Raw genomic sequence first — 19,280 nt, 5'->3', positions numbered from 1 at the left:
TACAAACTATAGATGTTATAGCACTTGCCTTTCAGCAAATAGGCATGAAATGAAAGTAACAGGTGGTGACTCGAATAAGTTCGCTATCGTGGGTCTCCAGAGTGGGATTCCTTATTTTTAAGCCATTAAAGTCATTAAATACTTGTAACCCTGAGCATATAGCCTAGCGACCCCTCTAACCTGGTATTTCAGGAAGGAAAAAGGTGGGAGTTCCCTTAAAGACTGACTTTCTACTTACAGGGTGCCATAGGCTGCCATGTGAATATATGGTCATACCTTCAGGAACATTATTATTTATATTCCAAGGTTTTAAAAGCACTTTAATGTTCTGTCATGTATTGTGTTTATTATCTTAAAATATTAGGGGCTGTATCCGAACGATATAAACATGTGACTTTGACATTGACAAACCACACGTTCCAAAACTCATGCAAGTATAATGCCTATCATTCACAATAATACAATTATTTCATTTTATCTTTAATATATAATTTTCGTCATAAAACTTTACATAACTGAAATAATAAACAAAATTGTAGATTATAAGTATCCTCAGCTGTTTTAAGTACACTTACAGAAGTTAAGATTCGTTTTGAGAAGGATTTCACGGCTTATGTAATAAAGTAAATGCGTTTTAGAACGGAACACCATCCTTCAAGAGTGTTGATAAAAATAATCTAATTATTTTACAATAATTTCGGGAGGAAATCCAAAATAAATAATTATGTGAATGGCCTATGACACTATGGATGACAATATACCGCACTCTTTGGGCTATACGACTAAAACAGCACTTATAAAACTTCGTGATGATATACGTAATGTTATAGAAGAACATAAAAAGAAAAATCCTACCGGGTACGATAACATCTTTTGCTATTTCTGGAGTTCCAGACATTGTTGAATTGTCCCTTTGCCAAGAGATTTTTTCTGTAACCTTAATTAGCCAAGACAAGGTTATAAATGAGATTTTTTAATAGCCTTATTTATATTTTTCAGGTTCAGTTTGGTACGAAATATAATATCATTTTCATCAGAGAAAGTATTGTTATCAGGTGTTGCTTACACGATAACATTAATATACATTGTCTGCTTGATACTCACCTATCTGCTTGGGGAATCTGTACAAGCCCATGCATATTTGCTGTGGGAGGCATTTTTCTTATTTGTTATATTGTTAGTAAACTTTTTGGTGGCGTTTAACGAAGAGTATTTATACAGGAACGAAATACCTCATAGAGTAAGGAAAGTCTTAGGTAAGTGGTTTTTGTTATTTGTTTACACTGGGGTATCATTAAATTTTTGTAATAAACCCTATTTACCTTCTCATTGTTCTTAATGACTAAATATAAGCTGGGTTAGAGATCAAAACTCATTATCATTATTTTGTTTTTTTATTTTATTAATATAGATAAATACAATAAGGCTAAATGAATTTTGTTTTTGATGTTAACAGAAACATTGGACGAAGCTGTAGAGAATTCCAAATGGAAGGAGAATCACTATCCACATTTATGTGCTCCATTCTCCCCGTGTGTTATTCTACAATGGACATATAGAGATTGTAAGAATGTTATTTTTATTTATTTATGTACACACAACATACAAAGAGAAATATAAAAGTTAAAATACATTAGGTACAATTTTAATTTTAAGTAGTTACAACCATCTAATATCCCAAATATGGCACAGGAGTTTTTAAGTATTGCAATGGTGCTAATAAAATAATATGATTGATTTTCTGTAGCTTGATTTACTTTTTATTGATTTACGGTAGTATACAGTAATTTTTTATTCTATCTTTGTTCCCAGAGGGCAAATGTCCTACAAATATAAAGTTGAAAAATCATGAACTAATTTGAATTTTGTAGATATTTTTTTTTCTAAAAGAAAAAGAGTGAGAACAGAAGAAAATAAAACAAGTTTTTGTAGCTTTAACATAATTTTTAAACCATCTTCAATTGCAGCTACTATAGTAAACCTTCCATGGGCCTTGCTTGTGGAAGGAGATGTGATAGTGCTGAGGCCAGGTCAGGAGGTGCCAGGCCACTGCCGAGGGTTGCAGCCAGAGGACCCTGAACAGTTCTTTGGACAGATCTTCCAGCCTACAACACCAGTAAATATAGAAAAATTCAAATATTTATGAAGTTAACACTTTTTTTTTTCCAGTCATTTTATCACAGTCGACAAGTGTAGTATTGCATAGTGTTGACCATGTCTAATTTATAATAATTTAAATTGGGAAGGATAAATAGTAACAGAAAAAAGCTATTTTCACTTTTATTCAATGATTTATCATTTGAATTTTGAACTGATAAAATCTGTCAAATGAGTGAATTTAATTGGTAACACAGTGCCCTTCATCTATTAAATACCATATAACTAATTATCAGATTAATAAGATAAGAATCTAATTAGTAAAACAAACAAGAATGATAATTTTCTATTTCAAAGAAATAGCTAAGGCTATGTTTTGTAATAACTAATAAGAATTGCTATTAATTAATTATCAATGTATGTTATTGCTTCTAGCTACTTCGGTGCAAATATTTATCTTACTGGAAATTTTATGATGATAATTTGACCTTTAAGTGATTAACGCGAATAAACTTCTAAACATGTTAATGAAACCTATGCATATTGTAATATAAGACAAATAACTGATATTCATGGGATGACTGCAGAAAACAACATAGTAATTACTTAACATTGCTAGAAATTTACAGAGAGTGCTCAGAAAGAAGCTTCTTGTAGGTCAAAACAAAAATTAGGCTGATGGGCCTAGACAGATGGACCATGTTTCAACTGGAAATTGCAGTTCAAGTGCACTTTGAATGCAGTTCACTCGACTGCAACAGAATGCAGTTGAAATGCGATCTGTCTGTAGTCTCAGTGTCCTCTATGGATGGACATCAGCTCCGTACATACGTCCTCAGTAACCCTTTGAATCCTTATAAAAAAGGCATTGTTACACAAGCTATTTCTTATGCAATATCGGTTTATTCGCTCGTATTTTCGGGGAAACCCGACTAGTATCGGACCCAAGCGGAGTCCTTAATCATGAGAAACGCCTGAGTAAACCGTTATATAAAAATATGAATCAGCCATTATTTTGTTTCTATTATAGCAAAAGAGCAACTTGAGTACCCCCCGCATAAGGACACCGCATCAGAATAAAGCTTATCGCATGTGCGAGACTCCTTATCTGAAGAACTTGAAGCTGGCGCTTGAACAAGCTACTATAAGGCCGGTGACTGTCTTTGAGAAGCAAAGATACTTGGTAATTAGTAATTATACACATTTTTTAATCTTGATTTATGATCTGGCATCTAGTATTTTTGAGGGTCTATATACGAAAAACTAATTTAACATTGTTGTGATTGAAAAACATGTTCTCATTGCGTACCTAAAAGGAGGAAAGTAATAAGGGGGAACGCAAGTTTTGATATCTTTTGTCAGTTTTCTAAATATGTTATAGCATGGCATCATTATCAAAACAGTCATTAAGAAAAAAAATGTAACAACCTATAGCAAAATGAACTTCTTCCAATTCGTTCGATATTTAATCCTTTAGTCTCTTACAGTGTACAGTAAAAATAATGGAAGGTATAGTCCTACCGCTAGTGATCTCAGTGGTAGTGATCGCTAGCTTCGTGCGCCACGTGTACCACCTGCCCGGCGTCACGCACTGGACCGAGATATACTTCCTGCAGACGATAGCTGCCTCACTGCCGCTGTTACAAATCGTGTTCCCCATCGCCTGGGTCACGCTTAACTGTTACGGCCTAGCTAGGTGAGTTCTTTGATACTTGTATTGACATGAGGGGTAGAGAAGAATGGTATAAATAATGGCAGAAATGCTCAATATTGGGTTATATAAGTCTAATGAGCATAATGCTGATAATGCTTGTATAGGGTTCTTCTAAAATATTGATCCATATTTTATACTTGATGTTCTCTACAATTAAGTACTGAGAATTATCAATATTGAAATCGGAAGCACTAAAAACCACTTCAATGTTTTCAACACTTTTTATAGGAGTATTGTTGACTGTAACAGTAAAGATTTACCAATGTTTGGGTAATGACTGAATGCCACTAGCAAGGCGGGCGGAAAGCTCTTCAATGATTGACTTTATTGTGAATTTTTCTTGTCTTTTTAAGTACTTCGTTTTCTTGCGCTAAATAAATTGTTCGGAAATCCATTATTTTGGATCGATAACAAACTATTGAATGGATTGTTTTCTTGCCACCAGATTTAAACTATTATCAGAAACTCGTCAGAAATATGTGCGACCTAAGTCTTGTTCTATATCGGAGGAGGCCAGTGACCCTTTAATACAAGTTATGAGCGAGTCCAACCTTCAGCCGGAGAGCCTCAAGTCTTTAGGGAGGACCTTCTTCAACATACTGACTGGTAGAGAGGATATGGTCTGCAGAACTGCTAATATTGTGCATGTCTTGGGATCCCTGTCGGTAAGTACTTGTCTTGACGAAAATAGTTTTGTTTTTAAACTTTTTAGTATGTTATCGGCACTCATTCCGTATGTATGTGCAACTCTAAAGCAAGAAGTTCCAAACAAATTTTTTGGCTTTTTAGTTTCATCTTCGTTGGTTTTTAAATTAAGAGCCATATCTAAATTATCTAAATACAAACGTATCTGAATTCTATAGGCGTTAAGCTGCGTTGACAAAAAAGGGTATTCTCTCGTGGCCAAACCCTACTGCTGAGAAAGTCTTCTTTCTGCGGAACTCTAGCCCGTCGTCCCACAACTCGAGCAAGACGAGCCTCGTGGGATCAATGGGACATAACAGCGACGAACAACTAGACCCACCCACTGATGGGAAACAAACGGCTGAACCATCAACTATTGTTGAGGTAAGAACATTATCTTCATCCTTTTATATAGTTAATTTCGGTGGTTACTTTTTGTCCATTCATATAACTTCAAACCTTTTCCTTTTTGGTAATTCTGGAGTTTCAGTTTCAAAGAATTATGTAAACCTTTACTAAACAGATATACCCTTATTTTGCCGTTAGATTTGATCGCTCTGTCGTTAAATTAGAATGTATTTGTAACGATTTGTGCCAAAATTTGCAAATTTCACTTACGCATTGTTTTTTTACCCTTTACTACGTAACTTTCCATGCCACATCGTATCAGGTACTGGACCTGACGCACGACCAGAACGCCCCGTTCTGCGTGGAGTTCGACGACCAGCGCTGGCGCGCGCACCTGGCCCGCCTCAAGCCGCTGGGGCTGGCCGCGCTGCTCAACACGTGCGCGCCCGCGCCCCGGCACACGTACGCGCACTTCTGCGCGCATCTCACCTGCGAGGCGCAGTATAGGTAAGGGTATATAAAGAAAGCCACGTGCTTTGTCGACTAGCTCGGAACAACCATACCATATCATCGATAAATTGTATGCCTAAAAATGAGTAAGGGAAGGAGGTTACGAGTGGGGCTCAAATCAATAAACGCCCCTTCTTAGTGTTGCGCATTGAATAGGAATGCAGCCGGTTGTGCAGAGAGCAGATTGCTTAAGCTTGGCGAAGCTGTCAAAGCCTGCTCTCAAGAGCTCTCGAAATCCAAGTATAGAAAAAAAAAACTAAATTTAGTATTATCTCTACCAGGAGACAATTAAAACAGAGAAAAAATATATAGTTTAGGAAAAATAAGAATATCTATTGAAAAAAAAACTACCTTTCCAGTGAAGACTTAGTACCCGTGACAAATAGAAGGTGTCTATGCGAGCTCGCGAAGCAGATCGGCTTTACCGACGCTGTGACTGAGAATTACAAGGTCCAAGAGTGCCTCGCGATATTTAGACATTTGGTAAGTTCAAAAGTATTACTTTGCTAACTTTTAACACAAACCTAAAATGTGTCTGAAAAAGCTTTCATTAAATAAATACAATTACAAATGTTTTGTAGTTTCAAAGATAAACAGCCAAGATACAACTTTTATGTGACGGCAATGTAATAAAACCTTTCTTGTTTTACAGCAAGCAGACACAATACGTCGTGAAACACGCTTCGTCCGCTCGCTACAGCTGAGTACGAGAGTCAAAGTCCCCCTGCCTCACATGTTGGCTGTCGTGGTCAAAGATCAAGCGAATCAGCTGCAGATGTTAACACAGGTAACATTATGTATTTTTTTTTCTCTAGCCTACTGTGTCCCGCTGCTGGGCAAAGGCCTCCCCAAAATCCTTCCACGACTCTCTATTTAATTTATTTTTAATTTACTTATTTTTCCGATTCACTCGCAGACAATAATACTATTTGTTTGCTTGTTTTTTCGCATTTAAGCAACTATCTGTAAACTAAGGTATTATTATTTTTCTAAATTTTCCGCTTATCCAAATGCATCTGTTAACCAATCAGATTAGTTCATTGGCCATTTTGAGGCCTAATTCTGCATTAAGATTGTCATAATCCTGAACTTCCTCATGCTGGCAACATCAGTTATGTGATAATATGTTACGCAAAATTAATCAAATATTATTAATATACCAGGGCACAGCAGACATTATCCTGGACTCTTGCGTGGACTACTGGAACGGTCGGGACCTGACGCCGATCTCGCCGGCCGACAGGAAGAAGATCATCGACTTCTACCAGAGGAACTCGCTCACAGCTTACTGTACTGCCTTCGCCTATAAGTGTGTATTGTTTATCAAACTAGAAAAAATGTATTTTTTAGTCTCATTGAGACTTGACAACCGCTTAACAGTTTTGGCTATTATTTGGCGTTGTCGACTCAGCAATAATTGTCGACACGTATTGGATATGAGTGTTTATGGGATGCTTAAATTAAGGACACTCAAAAATAATATTATCAGTATTTAGTATATTTATAAGTGGTCTAATGATCATTATACACGTTTTGCTTAGTTTAACACTAGATGGCGTTGTGTAAAAGTTGTGGAATATTATATTGTAATGCTAACAGCCGCATGTCCCCCGCAGGCCGCTGACGCGCGGCATCGCGGCGCCGCTGTCGTCGCTGTACCTGGAGCTGCCGGCGGACAGCCGCCAGCTGTACGCGCCGCTGTCGCAGCACTGGGCCGACGCGCCCGCGCTGCACTTCCACTCCACCGGTCTGGACAACACTAATTGATTCTACCTATATTATGAGCACCGCCAAAATTGACATTCATGGTCATAGTCACGAACAAAAAAATCGTCTTCCCACATTCGTGATTCATTCCCAAAATATATTCAACTAAAGATTTCTGTTTCGATTTTCATATCTGCTATATTACACTTGTGATCTCCAGCAATTTCTAAAACTTTTTTTTTTCATATCTGCTAAATTACTCGCGACTTTTACCAGATAAAAATGTTTTCTTTTGCAGATTCCCTCTTGTTCAACGAGGTAACTGATGACGATGTTAAAGATGCTGACGGCTTCTTCGATATGCAGTGTAATCAGGTAACAAATAGAACAAAATATTTTTTGCGATACAGAAAAAAACCATATAGAAAAATATTTATAACATAAATGCTTCCGTCACTCCAGGTTTTCATCGGCATGGTAACAATGCAGTACCAAGCTCAAAGTGACATGGTGGAACTGATAGAACGTCTAGAGCGCGCCTGTATTCGCTTCGTCCACTTCAGCAAAGAGAACGAGCTTCGATCGAGAGTGTTCAGCGAGAAGATGGGTCTGGAGTCTGGGTGGAACTGTCACATCTCACTCATCAGTGAAGAAAACGCCAGGTAATGTAGACTAGGAGCCCAACACCGGTCTTCGTTTACGTGTTGAGTATTATGTGTCTAGGTGTTCCTATTTTAATGATCTTTAAGAATATTTACCTACATCAATGTTTAAAGTTTTCACTGAAGCCTGAAATATTCGCACGGTACTGTAGGGGCAGTGGCGTGTCATAATAATTGAGATGCAGTATTATGACGTAATAACTGTGTTTACTTTAAGTAAATAAATCCATTAAAGTCCTCTTATATGGAGTGTATTTTCGAAGATGTCTTAACACTGTTCAGCATGATACAGTGCGAATATTGAATGTTTTGTTTCTAAACTTAAGCAATACTCAATACATTATTTTCTCTTCACAATGTATAAAGGCAATATTTTAGCATGTTTACTCTCGCTATAAAAAACCAGGAAACAATTACTATAATGTGTGGCGTCATATCATTTTGGGATCTAATACGTCAGTCATATTTTTGTGACGGCCATTTAGTAATAACTCTGGAAGTCATTGATTAAGCCATTTAATTGCGAATTAAAACATTACATCTTTATGTTTCATACTAATACACATTATTTTAAAAGTGATAAAAATGGTGCAATTGTTTATTGTAATCCAGAAAATCCTTCTTGGACAAATTTTAGTATGAATCGAATCATAAATAGAAGCAATGTGATATATGAAATAGAAAACCTTTTACTTCTACTTGTAAATAAGTAATAGGGCAGGTTATAACTACAAGGAAACAACCAGTCGACCTTTAAAAGTATATGAAGTATAAGTTTTTCAAATCATTGTCAGTGGTCATGAAACTCACGGCATCTGCAAGCGACTGCTACACGTTGACTAACCGCGCAACAAAAGTTTGTCACATTAACATGATGCTTGATTGGCAATTAATTCGACACAGTTCAAATTCTGTTATTATTAAACTAAGTCATGCTATCTCCTTCTACTGAATGTTATCAGAAAAGGATAGATGTGGTAGACTGACACTAATTTTGTTTAGCCACAGCTGATATAACTTATTCGTTCTGTTTACTACATAGCTGTATAAGTCTATAAGAGCTAATATCCTTTATCGCAACTAAGTAACCTAACAGGTCTTATTGTTTGTCCTTGTTGAATAACCTCGATCAGAAGGAGACAGTGTGCTTAGTTTCTTCCAACACAGGATCAGGATCAACGCAACAAGATCACATTATTACTACACACACGGCACAGTGTAGACTTTTCCTCTGTCTTTAATTTTACTATTTGATGTCATTTTGATGTATAGAGCGAATGGGTACAGATAGCAAAACACAATAGTTACCCTTTCAGTCTGTTTATTGTAGACGTTTGATGTATTTCTTTCAACTTTTCTATAAATTATAGAACGATTATTTTTCAGTGTTTCAAACTCTAAATGTTAGTATCCTTTAGTTGTAAGTGATGAACTACAGCCCGAGAGAAAATGAACTTTTATCTTTATGTCATAGAGTTGAATTTTCCTTGGCAACAGATCTAAGTATTGCTAAGTGCAGGCTGTGGTCGGTCACTGTTTTGACGTGTGTTTAACAGCAAGAGCGCGTCCCCACTGTCGTCGCAAACCTTGGCCCAGGGCAAGGAGCGCGCGACGTCCCGCCTCAATAGGCACATCGAACCTTATGACGTGGCCGCGCTCGGCTTGTACTATAGGTTTGTTCCTCTCGCTCTATCGCGCAAGCGAATTGTTATATCACGTTAAACAACATCTTATATGAACAGTACACATAAACTGACAATCGTTAACCAAGGATGAAATATGTAGACCCAGCTTTAATTGAAAAATTGTGTTTAACGCACAATACTACCTATAAGTACCTCACATAAATATATTGTTGTAATTTTGTTAAGTTTTGTCTACATTTTCTGGAGGACTAATAAACTAACAGAGACGTATTATGGGGTACCTACTATTAAAAAACATAGAACTCAGTAACCTAGTAATAAATCATGAATTAAAAAATAGGCGTGACATAACAATTCTGCATAGTATTTAATTTAATCTTCAAATATTATTTTATTCACATTTTAAGCGATAAATTTAAAATATTTATTTAAATATATCTCAATCATATTGAACATTGAGTGTGTGAACAAAATAATACACATTATTTTAAGTTTTTGCTTTGCACTTTAGCTTGCGCTAACTTGACCCCTCATTTTGTAATTAATAGTCACTACACACTTTGCATTAATACCCTCTCAAAAATAAGGATATTTCATCATTAGTTGAATAACTGTTTAGAATACGGACATTATAAGTAAGTGCTCAGTTTGTGGGATAAATAATATTTTTAACATTAACATGAGAATCTTAAAATTCAAATCCAAGAAAAAAATACTATAAAGACACCGATTAAATGTTGTTCATTTCGTCTTAACTTATTAATTTATGTCAGGAAACCCTCTAAACTGCCTCTATTTGTATGAAAATACCTAATGTTGTTATTCTGTAACTTTTTAATATAACGCTATAGCAACAACATAGCGACTTCCAAAGCGATATCGATGTCTGCGCCGGGAGCCATCAACCTCGATCACAGCACCGTCAAGTTTGACAGCGAGATCAAAAAGGCCAGGCATTCTATTACCACGCACACTAATCTAAAGGTAAAATATAAACCTATACGATATATGTTTTATAGTTTAGTCAGAAAGTCAATGCTCGCATTCGGCTAATTTTTTTTTTGCCAATATAACGTATGGTACCAGCTTTTAGTGATCTGGAGATCATAGAAAATGATGAGACCTTTTTTTAAATTTATAGTCAACGCCTTCATTAATGCTTTCTCCAACCCTATCAGACAATACGTATTTGCCCAGAAATGGGCACATTATTTATTTTATTTATTTATTTATTTATTAAACAGGTACATGATAAAAAACATTAAATCTGATGCAATGTCCAACAAGACTATCGACATAGTTTGTCTGTGTGTGCAAATGTGTGTAAATGTGCAATTTATTGTTCTCATAATTTTCCCAGCAACTATCCCTAGTTATAAACTTAAAAAAAAATATATATGCAATTATAAGCTTTTCAGGTTTGGGATGTCTTCATTCAAAACAACCCGGACCTTTGTAGCGAATTATTTACTGAGACAGGTACAATATGCAGAAGCTTTGTTGAGAATTTCATAATCCATAATACAGTTGCAGCGCGGCAGTGTATCCACCAGCCACCCTTCAGCAGACTCGCTACTTGACGACGACGAGGACGAGGGCGGGTCACCAGCGGACGCTTGCCGCTCGCTCTCCTGCCTCACAGACTCCACCGACCACTCCGCGCCAGTCAACTTCGATATGAGCAACAGGGTGCGTGACTTTTTAATTACCTGTTACATGTTGTTAAGGCAATGTCTTGTTATGTTATTGGACATTAAAATTTACAACTTACTTAAGGCAGTCAATTGAAAAATATTGGATGTCTCGAATTATTTTTCGAAGCTTTAATACAGTTTGTAGCGGAGGTCATTTTATTTTTTTAAGGACGACTAAATCCTGACTGTACAGTTTTTCTGCTGGTATTAACAAGATAACCAGCTTAAATTTTTTCACTACGTTATCCTTTAAATAATCTCCAAAATAACGCAAAACGAATATATATAATAACATTAACCAGGCAAAGTTACCTCGAGGCATCGAGAACATTCGTCCGCACATCGAGCAGGTGGACAATGTGCCGCTGCTGGTGTCGCTGTTTACGGACTGTACGGCGCGCTCGGTGCAGCTCATGATACAGATCATGCAGGTAATATACTTACATACATTATCCAGTACCCAGTATAATAAGAACTTTTTACAGACGCATGGTAAAATGTCGCACTGGTTTTGTTTTTTTTTGTCATGCGAAAACAAGATGAAGTAATAATTGCGCGAAGCTGTTTTTTTTTTCACGACCAAAAAAGTCCAATTTGGAAAGGTCTGATCTGAGTCGGAAGATAAACTGTTTATATACTAAAGCATGCATGTTACAGGACTATGGTGAAGTGGTTTGTGTTATGGGGTCGGCAGCGAACTGCCTCAACATGGAGATTTTCATGCAGGCTGATGCAAGGTAGGGTATTAAAATATCCATTTTATCGTATTTTTTTTCCATAACATACATAATATATTGAATGACAACAAAAAAAAAGATATTTCATATTTTAAATATTTTCGAAGGAACTCCATAACTTCTTATAGTAAACTTCGTACTATACATTTATATATGGAACAATGTATTTACTTCATTGTAGTATAGCGGTAGAGCCCCTGTACCCAGTGTTGTGTCAGAAGATGCCCCCGTACCAGGTGCCCGAGTCGTGCGTGGGTCCCATCGACCTGGCGAGGGCTCTCAACTCCGTTCCTTGTTCATTGTCTGTGAGTGTTACCATAAACTGTTAAACATTTTACCTTTCATTTCTCTGACATTCGAAACGATACCTACGATACGATGTCTTCGTCGCACTATGTTTGAATACTAAATTATATTTGTACCATTTAAGCTAAATCTTTGTACGTTAGGTACTTAAGGTTTGGTAAAATCCCATCATAAAAGCATTTTTATGTATGTTCCACGCTGCTCAGTTACAAAATAAATGGCAGGATCAGCCTTTCACAAACTACTGTAGTCAAAAGGTATGTATATTTTCTTAATTAATTTTATTGCGAGCATCTACGGATGGAATGATATATGCAAAATACCACTTATTATAGACATAGGATCCATTGTGAATATTCTTATTTTAGATCGGAAGAACTGCTACTTATTTCTACTAAGTATGATTCTTGGTTCTCTAGTAATTCCTACCAGTGCCGGATTAAGAAAGCGCGGGGCTTGTAGCAAATTCTGCCAACGCGGGGCTCTTTTGTTTACTTTAGGTTCTCAAATTTTCCTGTTAATTTTGCTGCGCTACCCATAGACATTTTGAAAAATATGACACATCTGTTTTTACGGTCACAAAAGCATTGGAGCGCAGGAGGGCCTATTTACAGGGCCTATAGCATTAGATTCTCTTGCTATGTGATTAATCTGGCATTGATTCCTACTAAGAATGTATACTCTATTTATGATTACTTTAAGAATAACATTAATATCAATGTGTATGTACAGATGACCCGCGACGCGGACGTGTCTCTGTTCACGCTGATCACGATGTCGCGCCACTACATGACGTGCTTGTGGAACAGCACGCAGTTCTGGATATGCAGCGTCTGTTTCATAGCATTACTGCAGGTGAGGGAGAGGAAACTCTTCTATGTATTGCAGAATAATTACTGGACTGTTGGTCTAGTGGTTGGTGGCCCTGACTGCTATACCGGAGGTCGTAGGCTCGATTCCTACCCAGGACAAGTGTTTGTGTCAATGAGCAAGGTAATTTTTCCTGTCTCTCTATGCAAGTGCGTTTATCGGTCGTCTAGTACTCAATACTACCGTAATACAATATTTGCTTAGTTTGAAGAGGTGGCGTTGTGGAAAAGTTATGCCATAATATATTTTAGTTAGTAGAAGATTTCGCGTGCTTCTGCACGTTTTAATAAAACTATTTTGTTGATTTGCCACTAGTGATGCTGGAAACAAAATCTGTAGCTTTCACATGCTGTCCGTAGTTGTCACTTTGGTAACAAATGTGAGGCTAGAATCAACAAAATTGTATAAAAAGTTAAGGATTTTATGTAGTTAATAATTTCGGAAAGCAATCGAATATTTTAGATTGAGTGTGGAACTTTATGACGTATCATTGTCCCCGAGCGGGCCTTACCCTGCGCGTGTGCAGGTGGGGTCCCTGTGCGGGCTGCTGCCGCTGGTGGTGTCGGTGGGCGGCGCGGTGTGGGCGGGCGCGGGCTGCGTGCCGGCGCTGGCGGCGGCGCTCGCCTTCGCGCCGCTCGAGCCCGCGCTCATGGCGCGCGCCGCCACGCGCCCGCATCTCATGCTCAACGCCAAGGTACACTATACACCATCCCCTTAACCTATTCCTTTTACCCACAGCCTTTTTAGGGGTGGACGCCCACTGCCTCTGGGGAGGAAATGGGTACTGTCAGACTCTTACTGACTAAACCTGCACCGCCGTGCTACGTCATCCGCGTTTTTGTGTCGGTGGGTGTATGGCAATGCGTTGCAATCCTTCATACACCGACCACGGGCTTCCGACGGCCAATAGTGTGAGCTGGTGGGTAATTTCTCGTTGTGTATAGAGGCCGAAGTGTAAAAAGCTTCGGCCTCCTCGCCTCATATTGGGACCAAACCCATAGCACCGAATGTGGTCCCCCACCGTGGGCCTTTGACCTACAGCCTAAGAATAGTTCGTCCAAAATTACTCACTTATTAAATTAAGCTCTCCCGCCTATCACAAAGAAAAATACAAATCAGTAATAATTATTTTTTCCTTGCTTTGTCCATAGATGGCGCTATTCGTGTTCTGGTGCTATGCGTTAAAGTTCCTACCGGCCGCTCTGTCGGTCCTAGTCCTGTACGCGTTTACATTGCGTAGTTTCTGCGAGCAAATAGCCGAGACGACCAACGCCACGACGTGTTGGATGGTGTACCCTATCAATGTGGGCGAGTTCAACTCGACGCATAACCTTACACAGCGCAGTTGGCACGGCTGGGGCGATGACTTTTATGACGGATTTTATCTGGCCCAGCATATTACACTGGCTCTTATAACCATGCATTTAAGTAAGCCTATTTTTCTATAATATATTGCCAAGTAATGGTTCATTATGAGTTCAAAAGTCCTGACTAGCAGTACATTTAACAATGAAGAAAATTGATAATATTGATGATTTGAAATTGGATGACAAAAATTAAATGGATTTTAATAAAACGTTTTCATTTTCAGTTGTGATATCATTATCATTCATCCATCGACAATCATCTATCTGGCAGAAGTGCTTCTGGACGAATAAAGTTTGGTCTGTGACTGTTGTCGTTTTGTGAGTACCTACCTTATCTAAAATTAATAGGAAAATATTATTTAGAAAGCGTCACGTACTCGTTTATAGTAAGGTATCGGTAAGCGAAAATACCAACAATTTCTGGACAAAACTCGAATAAATATTTTGTGTTCCAGAATGGCAGCACAGGTGTTGTTCAGCGGCGTAATGTTGAGCAGTAGCTACGGTTACTGCGAGAAGTGGGACGTGTGCGGGCTGCGGTACCGCGTGCCCTGGCCGCTGGGCGTGGGCTACGCCGCCTCGCTAGTCGCCGTGTTCGCGCTCAACGAACTTATCAAGTGGCAGGAGATTAAGTCAGTACCAGCCTTTCAGTCTTCAGTCTAAAATAATACCAGCTTATATAGTTTCCACTGCTGGACACTGGCCTCTCCCCCAACAGGGAAGGGTTGGCGTGGAACTATTAATAAAATTATTAGTGTTCCGAAATACAAAATGTTGTAGCATACGCAAAATATTGTACATAGCAGTTAAAAAAACGGTTTAACAGTTCACTAGTATCGCTTTACACAATATTACGTAACCCTTATCAAAAGTAGGTGGCGCTATTGGAATGGGAATGTTCGGAAAGGCGCGGCGGCGTAGAAAGTAGTTATACTATGTAAATCATTCTCACACCACATGAAATGTGTTTTTAGTTAAATATTACCTTTAACGAAAATGTATAGTTCAACTAGGCCCATAGCTAAACAGAGGGTCAAATGTTCACTTAAAATTCTTGTTCCTAACATGATTTATTTTTTCAGGGCGGATGGTCGTAACCAGCGTCGTGCACGTTTAGACTTCGGAACAAAACTGGGAATGAATTCGCCGTTCTAATAGATATACACATCTAGTCAATTACGCTTTAGTTAAACTGTGAATATAATCGTATCGAGCCATCGAGGCGTTTATTTTGTAAGAGAAATGACATTGTACTTAGTACTATTTTGTACTTAATTTATTTATATAATGTTTTGATGATTTTAAATAAACTGATTAATAAATTATGGTTCTTTTTTTTGCAAACCTTTGGATAAATGTTAGTGTGTGGTGTGTCAACGGCTTCGTGTCTTGACATAATATATGACAAGCAAACCGCTCATATCGTACGCCGTTAATCTGAGCCAGGCGTTATTTATGCATAAGAAAGGGATTTACTACACTGATTAATAGAATAAAAATAAACACACCAATTGAAAACAAATATTTTTTATTTAAAAACTAAATTATGATAATTTTGTGATGCTTATTCAATGTTGCCAGTCATTATTTTGTTAAACCAATTCCTTTGTTCGCTCTGTGGTCAGAAATAAACTATTTGTAAATAAACCCATGATTTTAGCGACACTACAACTACCATTTATACCTACAGCACTAAATTGACAATGTTCCACTTACACACGACTTTATTACTTCAGGTCAAAAGACGCAATCATCTTCGATATCAAACATTAAAATCGCCGCGTACCATAACACTCTAAATAGGATACATAATTTAATTTTTTATGGTTAATAACATTATTTTATATCTTTTCAATTATTAAACTACATTAAGGTTAGTCGGTAAACGCTTGTACTTAATAGGTACGTAAATAATGTTCCTATCACTAGGACTCATCTGGTAAGTCTAACATTTCTTGAACAAACGCTGCGACGTCAGTTTCTTTCTGGCTATGTTCTAGACAGAACGGGTGCGTCAACAGCGCATCGTAGTTTGGTCTCTTTTTGTAGTCTTTTTGAAGACTTTGAATTATCAGGTCCTCAAAATCTGTTGAAAATTCTCCGCTTGGTAACCTTGGAGGGTCATCTTTCACGACTTGCTTGAGCTGTTCGAAGGGTGTGCCCCAGGTGTTGTAGGGGAATTTGCCTGTCGCCAACTCTATCAGGGATATTCCCAGCGACCACACGTCACTGCGAATATCGTACTGTCCCGGGTTGCCGCTCGGGTCGATTCTCTCTGGCGCCATGTAAGGTTTGCATCCAGCGTCAATCGTCTTAGCTACAGAGTCCACTAAATACCCAGATATACCAAAGTCACACATCTTGACCTCTCCCTTCCTGTTAATTAGAATATTTGATGGCTTCACATCTCTGTGAATTACTCGGAGTTTAGAATATAAGTAGTGAAGAGCACTGACGACAGAAAATGTAATTTTTCCGAGAATATTTTCGGGAATTGTGCGTTTGTTATTGTAAACTTTTGTGTAGAATTTGTCAAGACTCATGTCCATGACCTCCATGCAGATCCAGACATCTCCCTCGCGGAACATGGCGCCATAGAAGTGCACCGTGTAGGGGCACGCGCTGGCTCTCATGGACACATCCAGGTCCATGAGCAGACGCTTCAGTTCTGTTGACTGGCTGTTGAATGACGCTGTGATTCTCTGTTTAAAAGAGAAGTAACTCATGAAAAAAAACATATTATTTGGACTGTTACATTGCGTACTTGATATAGGGGTAAGGTAACTGCTAAATTTTTGCCAATATATACAACACCAACTAAATTGAAGGAATAAATAATAATATGAAATAATTAACAGTAAAAATGAAACAATTTATCAATATTTTTCTCCATAAAAGGGTTATGGGGATTGTCAATTGGGACCATGTCTGGGTGATGTTTTATGCTAAGTTATTTAGGCCATGAGACCAGGGCCTTACATCTGGAAGTCTGTCCCCTGGGGGTCATCACCTTGACATGGTAGGGGACCATGTCAAGGTGATCGCCAGGGGACATTCCCCCTCTTATCACATTATTAACTAGGACACTTTGTTTGTACATAGCAACACAATGTGTTGTTACCAAGCAATATGACTGAGCTAGGTAATACAACAAATTGCACAGCTGAGATAATGATTATAGTGTAAACAAAATCGAATCTAAGCATTTACTATATTTCTTAACCACCCTTTATTTTGGATCTACCCTTTTTTTCCTTTTGTGTGGTTCTCACTTAACACAACAGCCTATGATCATTGGGGAGTTCAAACTAACTTTTAAATATTCATTTTTTTCATTGGCCTAGCCTTTTCCCAACTTTGTTGGGGTCGGCTACCAGTCTAACCAGTTTCGGCTAAGTACCAGTGTTTTACAAGGAGCGACTGCCTATCTGACCTCCTCAACCCAGTTACCTGGGCAACACGATACCCCTTGGTTAGACTGGTTGTCAGACTTTCCAAGCTTCTGACTACCTGTAACGACTGTCAAAGATTTAGGAATAACAGCCGGGACCCACAATTTAACGTGCCTTCCGAAACACGGAGGAACTCGTTATGACAAAGATGGTCACCCATCTACGTACCAACCGCGTCAAGCGTAGCTTAACCTGTGATTGAATCACTTATGCGGTTATAGCTCAGCCACAAGCTCCTCTAACTTTTAAATATTAAAAAGTTAAATGTGGTTTAACCTTTACTTTAAGTGAATATTTTAGTCTTGTTAAGTAAATAAATTGGGATGGTTGGCGCTCTTTGGGGGAGGCCTATGTTCAGCAGTGGACGGCGATAGGCTGAGATGATGATGATGATGATGAAGTAAATAAATTAGTTGTAATTTAGTTAACTTAATTTTATAGTTTTGCTACTAAGTTTTAATGTTGGTTTCAACATTCATAAAAATGTAATATATGTAAGAAAATAAGAGACATACCTTAACTGCCATAGTGGTATCACTAGGGATGTGCTTCATCTTCTCTACAATGCCATAAGCCCCGCGCCCAAGGTCACATATCTTGATCAGGTCATCTGCATGAACCGTGAAGGTTTTGTCATCAACTGTTATTGTTGTCTGCTTGTCCAAGTTTCTCGGTGGTGTTCTGAGAAACAAGTTAAATTATACAGTCAATTAAGTCATTATTTAAGGTCATTAACTAGAGTTGCTTTTAATTTGTACTAAGGAGGGTTAACTAGATTATGTGCAAAATCTTATTGTATTTGATGTTATGTAAATTTTAACTTATCTTTGGACTATGTAAGGTTATGATACCTCCAAAATTAGCTTATGATAACAGCATCAATCCAAGTTTAAATCTGTTGGATCAAACACACATGGATGCAAAAGTAATCATTGTCACAAGTCATTGAAAGTTTACTTTGGTAACATCCGTTTTTTTTTTTACGAAATTGATAGTGTAGCTATTTATAACTTCAAAATCTGTTTTGCAGCATAAAACAATTACTCTGTTATTTAAAATAAATATAGAACACAAATTCTTTATTTTAGCTAATTGATAATATGTCAGGTAGACAGATTGGCGATCAGTTGACACTCACACGACCTGCTCTTCTGGGGGCTTGAAGCTGAAGTTGAATCCTGGCGGCGGCGGTTTTCTTCTCCCCGACATATCGCTGAAGATCCCTTATCGAGACTAAAGGCAAGCAATCACAAATACTATAAAATTTCACTAAGATTCCCCACGATACGCTACAAACACGACTCCCGATATACTAAAAGTTAACCACGACTTTACATTGAAATCACAATTACAATTGTTTAAAGGTGATATCGGGCATGAACGTTACATTTGTTTATTATGAATTATACAATATAACTAGATTAGATTTACCAAAGAAATTGCACTCGGAAGGCAGCTAGGTAGATTTGACATTTACAGTTTATTG

The 19,280-nt window shown here is 37.8% G+C and overlaps 2 protein-coding genes across 2 annotated transcripts; one reads left to right on the top strand and one right to left on the bottom strand.

The window, feature by feature from the left end:
- Window positions 1-365: 365 nt before the first annotated feature.
- LOC113492126 (transmembrane protein 94-like) lies at window positions 366-15,667 on the top strand. Its single transcript, XM_026869447.1, is given in 28 exon segments — window positions 366-858; window positions 1,000-1,256; window positions 1,457-1,564; window positions 1,968-2,116; window positions 3,128-3,280; window positions 3,585-3,793; window positions 4,257-4,476; window positions 4,675-4,692; window positions 4,694-4,879; window positions 5,166-5,350; window positions 5,713-5,836; window positions 6,006-6,140; window positions 6,517-6,662; window positions 6,970-7,100; window positions 7,359-7,435; window positions 7,523-7,722; window positions 9,279-9,395; window positions 10,220-10,352; window positions 10,896-11,057; window positions 11,365-11,493; window positions 11,720-11,799; window positions 11,981-12,104; window positions 12,838-12,960; window positions 13,502-13,669; window positions 14,127-14,403; window positions 14,567-14,660; window positions 14,798-14,974; window positions 15,425-15,667. Coding segments are annotated over 28 exon segments (4,083 nt in total). The 5' UTR covers window positions 366-730; the 3' UTR covers window positions 15,498-15,667.
- Window positions 15,668-15,853: 186 nt separating this feature from the next.
- On the bottom strand, window positions 15,854-19,250 carry LOC113492124 (dual specificity mitogen-activated protein kinase kinase 6). Its single transcript, XM_026869443.1, has 3 exons — window positions 18,933-19,250; window positions 18,310-18,475; window positions 15,854-17,044 (listed from the first exon to the last, which is right to left on the bottom strand). The coding sequence occupies exons 1-3, from the start codon at window positions 19,001-19,003 to the stop codon at window positions 16,268-16,270; spliced, it is 1,014 nt and encodes a 337-aa protein (XP_026725244.1). The 5' UTR covers window positions 19,004-19,250; the 3' UTR covers window positions 15,854-16,267.
- Window positions 19,251-19,280: the final 30 nt, after the last annotated feature.

This window comes from Trichoplusia ni, chromosome 3 (assembly GCF_003590095.1).
Source record: "Trichoplusia ni isolate ovarian cell line Hi5 chromosome 3, tn1, whole genome shotgun sequence".
In the NCBI taxonomy this organism is placed as follows: domain Eukaryota; kingdom Metazoa; phylum Arthropoda; class Insecta; order Lepidoptera; family Noctuidae; genus Trichoplusia; species Trichoplusia ni.
Note: the sequence above shows the minus strand (reverse complement) of the source record. Positions and strands in the feature narration are given on the sequence as shown.